The sequence below is a fragment of the Fulmarus glacialis genome, unplaced genomic scaffold, assembly GCF_000690835.1.
Source record: "Fulmarus glacialis isolate BGI_N327 unplaced genomic scaffold, ASM69083v1 scaffold11588, whole genome shotgun sequence".
NCBI classification, from domain to species: domain Eukaryota; kingdom Metazoa; phylum Chordata; class Aves; order Procellariiformes; family Procellariidae; genus Fulmarus; species Fulmarus glacialis.
This window is the reverse complement of record NW_009228972.1, coordinates 20,972-33,729: the sequence shown is the minus strand read 5'-3', so window position 1 is coordinate 33,729 and position 12,758 is coordinate 20,972. Positions and strand designations below refer to the sequence as shown.

Below are 12,758 nucleotides of genomic sequence, written 5' to 3'. Positions count from 1 at the left end.
TTTGGCACAAACAAAGCATATTTGAGTGTAACTGTTTCTACATAAATTAATTTCAAAATGGGTTGAAAATAGTATGCAGCATACAGGTGATGACCAGTAACTTCAAGGTCAGATTCTTAATGAATTCACATGTAAATTGAATATTTATACACATACTGTTTTTTTTTTAAATTTATTGCAATGTTACTTTCTCTCAACTGTGAAAATCAACTGACTTCAAAGTAAAATAAAGTACGAAATTCCTCGTTTCCTTGTAGATGGCCGAATCAGAACCTCAGGAAGGAAACTATGATAACATGGTAAAGATGGTGGAGGACCTGAACAGGGACTTAGAAAAACTTCTGGAGGAAATGGAAAAACTAACAGGTACAGGTCTTTATTAAGAGTGATACAGATTTGTCTACTAGAGTAAAGAGACTGAAGATTTATTATTTATATTTATTGCTGTAAACTTCCGTGTGATAGAAATGTAAGTGGAAACAATCGTCATCAACTAATGCCCTAATGTTCTTAATTGGGAGAAAGCTTGGGAGAAATCCAGAAGTTTCAGATGGCTCAGAATTGAAAATAGGTGATGGATGCTCAGTTCAGAGTGCTGGTTGAAAACAAAAATAATACTAAAGTATATAATGTACAATTACTAAAACATAGTACGTAAAATGAGATTTAATTCTGAAAAATGGTGGGATACATAGTACCTTTCAGGTCAGTGCATGACATGTTTAATTCCTCAGCTAGAATAAAGACTCCTCTGCAAATTTAATCTTAGTCCTGTATGTATGGAGAGGACTGCATGTTCTTCTCCATGTTCTGCAACAATTCTATCTGAAACTCTGTGCAATTAACAAGAATAGATGGAAACTGTTAATTAAACTATTTGTAATTAAACACAATTTATGAGTGCCGTTGAGAAAACTACAGTCAATTTATGGTAAAACAAAAGGGACATATGAAGTAAGTGCTAAAACTATTTGCTCTATCAGATACTCGCTATTTCAAAATAATTTCATTATTTAGGTTGTTCTTAAAACCTTTCATCTCTATGCTGCAGCCTCCTTGATCTTACTCTTCCTCACCTAACACAAGCCTCCTGACTGTAACTGGCCTGGAAAGAGGATTCTTTGATTCATTTATTTTAGAACAGTCTGTTGAACCTTTCTTTTTGATTACCTGTTTTGTTGTAATTTTTAGATAAAGTGTCTATCTCCCTTTTGTAATTTACATCAGTATACTTCCATTCTGAAGTATTTTGAGACATTTATAAAGAAGTAATACTGAACAGTCTTTTATTTAATCTTGAGTATTACTGTGGGCAGTTTCCACTTTATTTTACAGCAAGCCTTCTCTGACATAAGATCTGAACTGATAATAATTCATGTCCTTTATTCATTTACTGAATCACATGCTTTTATTTAGCCAAAATTCCTGGCTTAGTAGTATCTGTTGGGTTTGTAGTGCAGGCAACCTGGATGGCATATGACATGGTAGTCATACGTACCAACCCAGACCTGGCCAACTCCATGAGGCGTTTGGAAGATGCCTTCCTGAGTTGCAAAGAAGAGATGGAAAAGAAATGGCAAGAGGTGCTAATGGAATCTAAAGGTGAAGAGCAAAAAAAGGAATAAATTGAATTCAGTCATGCTGGCAGAACTACATCCCTGGGAAAATCACTCCAGTCTTTTTGTTTTCCAGCTGTGGAGGTTTCACAGACACTGTGGAAAATGGATTGGCTTTCATCTTGCTAAGAACTACTTATGTGTATACATCTATGGAAGTATTTTAATGGGATTACACATATATATATATATTTATATTGTTGAAGATAAAAGGTAACAATGTGTCTATTTTTATTACGCTCATCAGTAATCCCTGCAGTGTGTGTGCATACACAATTTACATGCCTTCTGTGTCTTTCTTCCTGGAAGATCACACTCATTCCGTCGTCAGTATACGTGGAATTCTTTGACACCTGAACAAATGGGGGGGGGGAAGCAGTGGACTGTCGCAGTGATATTGCACCAGCACATGCCTTTCAAGGAAAACTGAAGAGTTACTTTTTTTCCAAATGAAAAACAGGTGAAATTCTAGATTTGCAGATAGATTGAGTTAGTTTGATGTGGGATTGCCAACTAGATGTTTAGTTACAGAATTTTATTATTCAGATAGCTCTTCTGTAGTTGTTTCATTTTGTTTCCTTGGATTTTTAACCATTTCTTTGGACTGGTTTTCCCAGAAAGATTGTTCTTCTCAAACCCTCTGAAGGTAGCATGTCTCATTTAAGAAAAAATTGTTTACCATTGTAGACTGCACTGTGTGTGGTGTAGTCTGTGGGATTGCTGCAGAAACCAAATTAACCATGTTATAAAACATGCTTTCTCCGTGTGTTCCTACTGTGCAATATTAAAAAAGGAATAGGAAAAAAAAAAACACTTTTGTAGGCAAGATGTGGATTAAGAGCACCACCTTGTGGCTTGCCGTTAATGAGTATTTTATCTGAGATGGAAGTCAGTACAAGTTTTGAGGAGAAGGATCTTCCCTTTCATTAAAATCAGTCTCGTTTAACTAGAAAGTAAGTACCATGTAGCAAGTGAGAGCATCTCCATCTCCTTTGAAGAGGCATTTAATGATTTAAATCACATCTAAATGATCTGTCAAAAGTTTGCTAATTTTTAGACTATGTATTCTCTTAAGACTGGTTGATCTCGATTCACAGACAGAATGTTTATCCCACTGAAGAGAAAAATATGTAAGTAATTTCACTTTTTTTTTTTCCAATGCTACCAAGTGTTTCTAGAAGTACAAACGGTAAAGAACATAAACTTTGAACTCTACTCTTGACTTTCCAGTGGGTAGGTCTTCATTCCAGCCAAGGTAGGGCAAAATGGCAGAGCAGCATGAGGAAACTTACACTTTGATTAATCTCTGGAGGATTTTTAATGGCATGTTGTCACTTTGGTACCTTGGACTACATTGTCTTCACTCTTTAATTCTGTATTAAAAACGAAATTTTTTGAAGAGGCACTGTCTTTAACAGCTTGTGTAGGAATGTACTGAATTTTGTGATTTTGTGTGACCTTTTGGCCATGAAGTGCTAAGTATAGATTGACTGTAGGTTTTCCAGAAAGCTCAGTTTTCATTTAGACATTTAAACCAAGTGGCCAGTGTTTAAAAAAAAAAAAAAGATTATTTTGAATCCAGGAGTCCCATTCAGAGTAGAAAATACTGCTCAAACCCCACACTTCTAAAAATATATCTTTTAATGAATTAAATGTGACGTTCAGCGAAGTTGTATCATTTATGTAAAGTTGAATCCTATTTCCTGTGATTGGAAGGCTACAATAAGTGAGTCTGTCAGAATTCTGTGTATCTCCAGAGAGTGTAGCTGTAAGGAGAGGAGGCATCTGGTAACATTTTTTTCAGTCCTCAAGTCTCATCACTTTACAACTTTTCCTTTCCGAATTTTGGAAAATGGATTTTTTTTTTCTGTACAACCGCTGAGACAGAAGGCATTACAGCACCATCAACAGATGGCATTAAGAGCACCTTAATTTTCTCCTCGCCAAAAAGCAGACAAATGATAGCCTATTAACCGTCGGGCACCAATTTAGTCTCAAGGACAGGTGCTTACACTGAGGTAGCAGGTCACCCCGCTGTGAAGGAACAGCATGAGTTCGCAGGAGGGGCGTTGGGGATACCTGTGAACATTTGTCGTCTCTGCTACCCTTTTTCTTGCTCCTGAAAGTTCTCATGTATGTGACCACAAACACCTAACAGTGATGAGCCAAAGGGACAGAAGTTGGGAAGAGAGAACTGCAGGTTGCAGCTAGGAGCACAGCACGTACTCTGCCTGGGGAGTCTGGCTGGCTGAGTAGGCTGGGTCTGCCTCTTTCTTCCCAAGATTTTCTTCCCAGCTGTGTGATGATAACCGGAGGACAGTTAGGGATATGCACCAGTGTAGGAACAGTGCATATTCCTTGAGAAAATATACAGCAAGATGATTATACTTTTCCTTTACTACTAAAATAATTTGTGTTTATTTTAGGTTGGCTTTCTGCTTTTATTTTTTATATTGAGAGGATTTTGAGTTTTGTTTCATGCATCTCACCATCTATCACATTTCATCCCAGGTGGATGCTTTAGGCTTGCAGCAGAAACCAGATAGTCCACATTGAAACACCTTGATTTCCTGTCACGGGGGTGTGTCATGTAAATTTTCGGTAAAAAGTATGTGGAGCAACAGCCCCATCTAGTGCTCACGTAACTTAAAACTGTAACAGTAATCCAGATTGCTGGGTTGACATCCCTTAATCACCCATCACCATAGATTTCTGTAATGAAAAGCGTCAGCAGCAGTTTAGCTTTATGTTCACTCTCAGTGAACTCCGCTTTTGTGATCTGAGCCTGTATGGCAGTTACTCACAGGTGCTTCCTGTACTGTATTTAAGGCAAAGCGTGCTTCTGCAAAACAGCTACAGAAGCAAGAGAAGTTGGCACGGGTGCACTGCCAATCTGTATGCCCAAATACTGCAGTAAGGAATTCTCTTTCCTTAGTTATTCATTCCTTAGCTTCTACTAAGTAACACTTAATAAGCATGTCACAAATCAGTTGAAATGTTTTTTGTTGGTTTTTTTTTTTCCTTGGTACCTGGGCAGGTACCAGAATCTGTATTCATTCTGGTTCGTTTTGCATGAGTAGATAGGCCAAGTCTTATTTCCACCATTGGATATCAGCTTTAATCAAGAAGTGTGTGAAGCTTAGCAAAGAGGTTACGGACTCGACCCTTAAAAACCTAGTAGATGCTCTGGTGTTTAACACTGCAACGCTTTTGCTGTCCTTGTCACAACAAAATTGACTGATCTTAGTTATGTACTTAACCTGACCACAAGGCGAGAGTTGGATGCCAAAGAGTGAACTATCCAAGAGCCATCAAACTCAGCCATACGTTGTCTGGCCCAAACAGCCTGCAATGGCATAGCTCAAAGCACATTCCTCTTCTGAATGTAAACAGCCCATAAAACAGAGGTGTGCAAGGTGTCCTGCGGCCGCTTTTTGTCTAGCGGCTCAGGTGCTACAGCACTCATCAGAGCTGCCTGGATTCTCAACACTGTTTAGAGTTTCCATTAACAGTTTCTTACCAAGAAACAGATGAGACTTAGCTAACAGCCTCCTGGGAAATTCTGATGGTTGAAACAGTGCCCTTCTCTCCAGTGTAAAACTGAGAAGGGGCTGTGGACATTTCACATGTCCACTTAGGCATCTCGATCCTTGTCAGAACGTGGTCTAGAGTTCTGTTTAGAGTATTTATTTCATTTAATACTAGTGCTTTCCAGTTCTTGATTATTATAGCCCCAATTCAGGCTATCTCAGAAAGGTCAAGAAGAAAATCCATACTAGTTGTTTTACTTGTTGGCATAAATTGTTTCAAAATTAGAATTATTCATTTCATCACCTGGTGGTACTAAGTCATCAGGATCAATTTTCTGCTCAGTGCATCATTGTCTAGCTCTAAAACTCAAAATCAAATGACAGCTATGTTGCTCTACTATCATCAACAGCACAAAATGAAGAGTTCAAGCTGCCACTTGAACTGCCTCCAAAACTTTCTCATCTCCTTTACGCTTGACTAAGGGTCTCACTGCTGCTTTGGCTCATGCGCTGTTTCTTCCCCAAATATGACTGAACATCTCAACAGATACTTTCTGTCTACAGAGTAACAGTGATGCTGAAGGCTAGCTGGTTCTCCAAAAAGCCAAACCAGCAGAAAGGATAGTAACATCTAAGGCCGCAGCTTTGAACTCAGGATCTACACACAGACTTTCTAAAAAGCCCCAACAAATAACTGTCAGAATTGCGTAGTTTTCCATCTTCAGTAGAAGTTTCCATGGATCTACAAATTGAAGAGTTTGAAAACCACTGTTCTAGAGCTATTAGGGTCGTTACAACTCTTGCTATCCCGGTCACATGCAAGTTCATTCTAGTATTCTCTGGGGGAAGTCTCAAGCGCATGCCCCTGCTTGCCATAAGGGCTGTGAAGTCAAGTTCTATGCAGCACAGGCTTTATTTCCAAAGTTTTTCCAACTGCAGCAGAAAGTGCTTCACTTCCAAGGCATTTGTTGTACCTGTGTACAGTACTCCCATGGAAGTGGGTAGGAAGGGCTGCATATGGATATAATATTGCTCAGTGCAGAAGTTTACAGAATACATATTTCTCTGAATCGGTGAATATCTTGTCATTGCAAGACTACTATGTTTAAATGAAACAGTACACAAAGGCCTACAGAACTTTCTTCTTCCCTTCTTTATCCTCCTCAAAAGATCACAAGCCACAGGGAGTATTTTTGTGGCTAAGTAACAGTAGACAGCAGCCTTCACAAGCAAAAAGCCCAGTTACAGTCAGGCAGGCAGGCAGAGTATTATGAAAACATTGTAAAATGATTACACTATAAAAGTGTAATCCGCTCCAAGTGTAAGCCATTATAAGTGCCCATGAAAGGGAAGAATGCTGGAATGAGAGAATGAACATAGCACAAAAACAATGGCTCCAAGTACGTATAAAAGCATGTTAACTACTCTGCAAATTCAAAATTCTTGTAGCTAAAAGTCTTAAAAAAACCCCACAGAACACACACACCCCCTCACACCACTAAACTAAAACTAAGCACTCATCTAAAGTTCTGCTTGAGGCAAATAACCCATAGCCTTATTTACAGGTACACAAACACCACAGTTGCTAAGAGAAGTGACCCTCACTATTGAGCACCAGTTTTTGATTTCTTCAGCCAAAGTTCAGCTGACAAGAGAAGAAGTGACCTAGTATGGGAACAATTCATGCCCAGCCTGAGACATCTAAAATTTAGTTTTAGTAAGTGCTTTAGACTTGCTAGAGTTGAGCCTATATTTTCGTAAATTCAGGGATTAAGGGGGTTCTCAGTCATGAGTTTGTTTTATGCAAAGATTCTTCTTACCACAAAGGTAGGACTGAAATAACAGGAAAAAACTAGACGCTAGGACACTACTTGCATCTCTCCCTCAACTTCTCCTTTCATACAATAAAGATAACTAGTTAGATGCTTTTGTTAAACTGACTCAAATCTGACCTACATTTTTGCAGAGATTAAGAAAATTCAGTTTGGCCTGTCAAATCTCACTAAGAAAAAACACTTGCTTTTGAACAAGTGAAAGCAGTTCAAATAGTTTATGAAAAATTCTGCAATAAATGTTTCAATATTCATGAATATCTTACATCTGTTTATATTACAATGTAACTGTCAACCTTGTCCCAATCTGCCTGAAATAGATTTAGTTCTGGACAAAACTGAAGCCTACTAAGGATGATCCTGCTTAAGAATTTTTAGAAGATGCATTACTTATGTTTGCCTCACCTTATTAAATTTTGTTCTGTGTCAAAACAGCCATATTCTTCATCTTCCAAGGAAAGACATTAGAATACCACTGTGTCCATCTCAACATCTTTCCCAGTCTACAGCTTACCAGATTTGGTGCAGAAACTCAGTCTCACAGCAATCCTTGTATCAATATACTTTGAGAACTGCTGGGTAAGTGATCCAGTGCTACAACAGCAGGTTACACTTACGTGAGCTTGCAGTGAATGCAGCAGTGTATGTACTCAAGGGAGTCAGAAGCATTCTCCTTCCCTGAACCAAGCCTGTAGCTTTCACTTCACACCTCATTAAAAGTTTCCAACTCATTGCAAAAGCAAGCAGGAAATCCCCAGTGCAGTCAGCTGTGGGCAGTGCAACTCATGCATCACTAAACCTTCCTCTACTCCCACAAGGCAAAGGCAAGGGCCATTCCTCACCTTCCCAGAAGCTGGAAGCAAAGTGCTTTGGAGCACAATTATCCCCTACGCTCCCCCTACTTCTCATTTCCAGAGGAGTAATGAGAAAGTGTCTCCAGAGAACCTCATAATTTTTAATTATTAATAGTGTGCAAGAATAGGGAAACTAGAGGAGACAAGGACAGAAAGTACCTGCCAAGAATCTCTCTACCCTCATTTAGTCCTACAAATGTAGTTACAATGTTGCTCCAGACTAAGGGGTTTTACATGAAGTGTTATTCAGTAAAGGCTGGGTAAAGATTGCATAGCTAAGAACAGAAAGAGGTGTTCTAAGGAAACAAACATTATCTAATGTTTGGATAACAGCAACTGCAAGACAGGAACGTGAGAAATGTTAACTAGAGAATGAAGGACATGACAAGATAACTGAAGAAATGCACCCATATTCAACAGCTGCAAGTAGACTGATAACACTTGCAAGACATCCAAGTTTTAGGGAGGAACATTAGAAAAACACAGACATTAGTAAGACAGTTAAGCACTCTGCTCATTAACAGAAGATGGCACAGGTACAGAGATTTTACTGGTTTCAAGTCAGGAAAAGTAGAGAGGCTAATAAAATGTACTGCCATTATTTGGAAGAGAAGCTTGAATAAAGTGGCAGTTACTAAGCCCACCTTTGTCTTTTTGAGCAAGGAGTCTTGAAGCTTGGATTCTACTATTTACAAAACACAAAAGCCTATAGCAAACAGATGGGGAAAATAATATACTAGTAACCCACTCCAAATCCCCCAAACTCCTGCCACAAGAAGGTAACAGAAAAACCCTACCATTAACACCATTTGAGCCAGAAAAGCAGAGAGGACAGTGTAGGTTGTAGCTCTGTTGTATAATTTCTTTGCAGAAGTTGTTTTGGATTGAAGTAGATCCACCTAACCTATCCATGTCCATGCACATGTATCATCCAGCATGGTTTTAGACAAGATACATCAACACATATTAAAGAGGCAGCTCTCATTTTCACATATAAATGCTGAAGCAGCAAGATTAAAATAATGAATTATTTTAAAGCTAAACATGAAGAAACACACTAAAGTCGATTTTTTTGGTAGTTGAAATCACTTTTATTTGTGAGGAACGTCACCCATGCTGCAGTTTCAAATAGATCTTACCAAGGAAAGCGGAAGTTTCTCCTCCCCATGTCCTGCAGTGAACAGGACTGGCACAGAAAAAAAAAACTCATCACACCTGGGAGGTTTAGCACCAGCATCCAATAAAAAAAGCATTCAGTTTCAATTTCAGTTCTTTGGTTGGGTTTTTTTCCCTTTTTGGTTTGATACCAAAAGAAAAATTGAAAAATTCAATACTAGCGAAACAGTGAAATTCTAAAAAAAAAAAATTCCCCACCGTTGCTGTTGAAACTGGGGAGGTTGCTCTTTCTGAATCTCGCTCTCTTTCTCTCTTCATGCATCTATCTTGCAGGCGTTCCCTGGATCTCAGCTGCTGGTAAATTTTTTTCTTTTAAGTTCTGATGTTTCAAATCTTTGCTTTTGTTATCACTGTTGACAATTTATTGCTTGAGTGTTTCTTTGGTGTTATTTTTGAGTTGTATTTTAGGACACCTGTTGAAGAGCCAAATTTTTAAAAATTGCAATTTACTTTAAGTTTCATTTTCCTGTTGAAGAGATGGGATGTCAGGTGGAGAGGGAGTTATCATAATAACAGACAGGATAAGCATGACTGGCTTATCCTATTTGTAAGCTGAGAATATAGCATCTTCCTAAAGCAAAACATTAATTCATCAGCAGATGCTATTGCTATATAGACCAGACAGATCTTCCTGAAAAAAAATCAGATCGATAAAGCAAAGTTTACTTTGTGACAAATATGGACATGGAGGCAGAGGAGAGAAAGAAGAGAAAGCAGCAAGCAGTTCCTTGGTTTGCCTATACAGCACTCAGAAGTTACCACAGTATCTAGCCATACATAAAGGGATGTGGCCAGAGTCCAAGTCCTAGAAGTATACACAATGCTGCTTCAGTTGGAGAACAGGAACTATCTATATTCCTTACCTGAAGGATGGTAAAGGTGCCTGGGGAGCCGGACATTACTCAGCACCACTCTGCTCGGTCACTGGAGCAGGATTTTCAGCAGGTGTTTCAGTCACCTTTGTCTGAGACACAATAAACCTTTATTAGAGGCAAAGACTGACCTCCAGATCCTTCCTCTGTTCAGTGGTAGGACCAGCATAACCCAGGTTTTAAAATAATCAAGGAAGACAAATCCTCAGAAAACATTAACTATAGGAATATACTATATATTAAGTATTACACAGCAGATTCTGTCAGGGGACCACCTCAAGTAGATACAGAATGAGAAAGTCTTTCCTCATTAAGGTAAAAATCTGTGTTTGCAAACAGTTCCCTGAAGTCATCTGGTTCAAGCAGTTCAGGAAATGGATCTGGAGCTTTCAAATCTCTCTCTTATACTACATACAGACTGAAGGTTTGAGGAAGCTGGAAAACACAACTGTTTCTCTCCACTTCAAAAATATTTGTTACAGTCTGACCCCAATTAAGAACTATCCAGTAGCAATCCCTATCCCACTGCTAGTTCCATTTAAGATAACATTCTCAAAAGAAGTTCACAAGGAACAGGCAATGAAACAAGCTACTTTCAACCATCAGCACTTTGGACTTGGCCAGACTCCTCCAGCACACCAATACACTTGTTAAAACTCCCACAGGACAGAAGGTCTTGAGCACTCACCCCATCAAAACTCTGTCTCTGCCACATTTTGCCAGGAGTGTGCTTACCTCTTTCCCATCCTGAGCTGGAGCATTGGGTGGACGAGGTCGACGCCGGTAGTTGTACGGGCGCCTATACCCACGACGAAGTGGCTGCTGACTCATAGCATTGGCCTCATGATGGTTCTCTTTGTTTTCAGCCTCTCCAGCCACTGGGGCAGGGCGTGGACGTGGAGGCCCTCTAAAGATGGGGAGAAACATGTGTTAAGTATGAGAGAAGCCTAAGAAAGTTCAACTACCATAATTTTAGCCCAGAAAGAACCTCTCTAACCAAGTACCATCTATAACAATTTTCAATGCTAACAAACCATCCCTTTGGAATTCGGCTGGCATATAGTTGGAAGGGAAAGACCTATTTCATTGGGTTTAGACAAGCAACCTGGGTGTCTCTTCACTGCTGAAGCTACATCAGCATATTCTGCTGTCTGTCCTACAATAAATAGGTAGTTAGCCTATTTGAATAGCTGGCTAGTAGAAGAAACAAGGCAGTAGTGGCCACACAGGCTGACTCTGCCAAGTTGGCCTTGGACTAGCTAAATACCAGTCCAGCCCTATTCATAATTAATGGTGCGATCCCTGGGAATTGCAGTTCCACCTGTAAACCATTCCTGGATCTTCCCTCTTTGCCTTATGTTGCCCCTCTTGACCATACAAGAAAGCGTAGCATGTATCTCAGTTAGGCAAGCTGGACCTCATTAGCACTAACACATTAATGACACAGGAAGATCTCTGGGATTAGTTATTCAAAAGAAGACAGAGAGGCTTTTGCTTTGGAACTACAATGTATGGTCACATCTCAAATGTGTAGATATGGTCTACTACAGTCTACAACTACGGTCTACTACAGTCTACAACTACGGTCTACTACAGTCTACAACTTCCTCAAGAGGGGCAGCAAAGAGGGAGGTGCTGATCTCCTCTCCCTGGTGACCAGCGATAGGACACTAGAAAATGGAATGAAGTGGCATCAGGGGAAGTTCATATTGGACATTAGGAGGGTGGTCGGTCACTGGAACAGACTCCCCAGGGAAGTGGTCACAGCACCAAGCCTGTCAAGAGTTCAAGGAGCATCTGGACGATACTCTTAGTCATCTGGTTTAGTTTTAAGTAGTCCTACAAGGAGCAGGGAGTTGGACTCAACGATCCTTATGGGTCCCTTCCAACTCAAGATATTCTATGATTCTATAAGCTTGTCCATGCTCCTGAAGTATGCAAGAGCATGTCATCCCATTTCTTGTATAAACAAAGTATGTTTATAAACTGTCAAAACACAGCTGAAACTGATGACAAAGTCACTGCCTACTATCTAGTTTTCTAGTTAGCTGGTTTAGCTAATCCACAGCTATCCAATGCCAAAAACCAATTTAGCTTTTCCAGAGGAATTAACATAAAAGCACTACTGTCACTGGATTTAGTGCACGTAAATGCAAGCAATACCTACCTGTTAACTCAAACAGAAACATTCTGCACTCATATGGGATACAGTAAGCTATCATCTCTCTTACAGGGAAAAATGCATCAGAAATGCATAAATTCCCATTAGCCAGAGGCAAATTATCCAGCTTGTGATTCACCCACATGACATGCAAAAGCTCAGCTGCCTCATTGTACTTGGTGTGGTGCTATTCCTGACCAATGCTAATGAAGACTTTCAGGAATAAAATTTATTCTGCTCAGATCCCTACAAGCAGCAGCATCAGTATTACCCCATTTCTCACAAACCTAGATAAGAGAGCCAACTTTAACACATTCACAGATAGAAAAGCTCAGAGTAGAGGTGGAAGGCTTGTGGTTCTAGACCCAGCATCCAGAAGGATGGATCCATTTTGCATGGAACAGGTAGTCATTACAGTTAAGGACAATCTTGTTATTCCTATGAAATTCAGCTTCTTGTTGCTCTTTCACTGTTATTTACTTCTTGCTGTTTGTTTTTGAACAAACATGCATATGAAAAAAGTGGGGATTGCATCCATTTCATCTAAATTCAATGTTGGAGCTTGACCTCTTAAGCTAGTTGATAGAAAGACAAGGACAAGATGAAGAGCAGCAAGTGAGCAAATGGCAGATCAACACAAATCAGCTCCTTGAGAGCAGAATCGTAGAATAGTTTGGGTTGGAAAGGACCTTTAAAGGTCATCTAGTCCAACCCACC

The 12,758-nt window shown here is 39.5% G+C and overlaps 2 protein-coding genes across 2 annotated transcripts in view; one reads left to right on the top strand and one right to left on the bottom strand.

Moving 5' to 3' along the window:
* Window positions 1-257: 257 nt before the first annotated feature.
* Window positions 258-1,785, top strand: SYCE3 (synaptonemal complex central element protein 3). Its single transcript, XM_009583676.1, has 2 exons — window positions 258-366; window positions 1,456-1,785. The coding sequence occupies exons 1-2, from the start codon at window positions 258-260 to the stop codon at window positions 1,623-1,625; spliced, it is 279 nt and encodes a 92-aa protein (XP_009581971.1). The 3' UTR covers window positions 1,626-1,785.
* Window positions 1,786-8,899: 7,114 nt separating this feature from the next.
* The window catches only part of YBX3 (Y box binding protein 3), a gene marked incomplete at its 5' end in the record, with an annotated part of 21,293 nt that continues 17,434 nt past the window's right edge, over window positions 8,900-12,758 (bottom strand). The window contains 3 exons of the mRNA XM_009583677.1: window positions 8,900-9,421; window positions 9,872-9,972; window positions 10,616-10,787. Of these exons, the coding sequence (XP_009581972.1) occupies window positions 9,907-9,972; window positions 10,616-10,787 (238 nt within the window). The remainder of the gene's footprint in view (window positions 9,422-9,871; window positions 9,973-10,615; window positions 10,788-12,758) is intronic.

What these genes read in the sequence shown, in the direction of transcription:
- SYCE3 (XM_009583676.1), top strand. Translation starts at nt 258, where the DNA reads ATGGCCGAATCAGAACCTCAGGAAGGAAACTATGATAACATGGTAAAG. An exon ending in GGAAATGGAAAAACTAACAG is followed by an intron (nt 367 to 1,455) that starts GTACAGGTCTTT and finishes TTGGGTTTGTAG; the next exon opens with TGCAGGCAACCTGGATGGCA.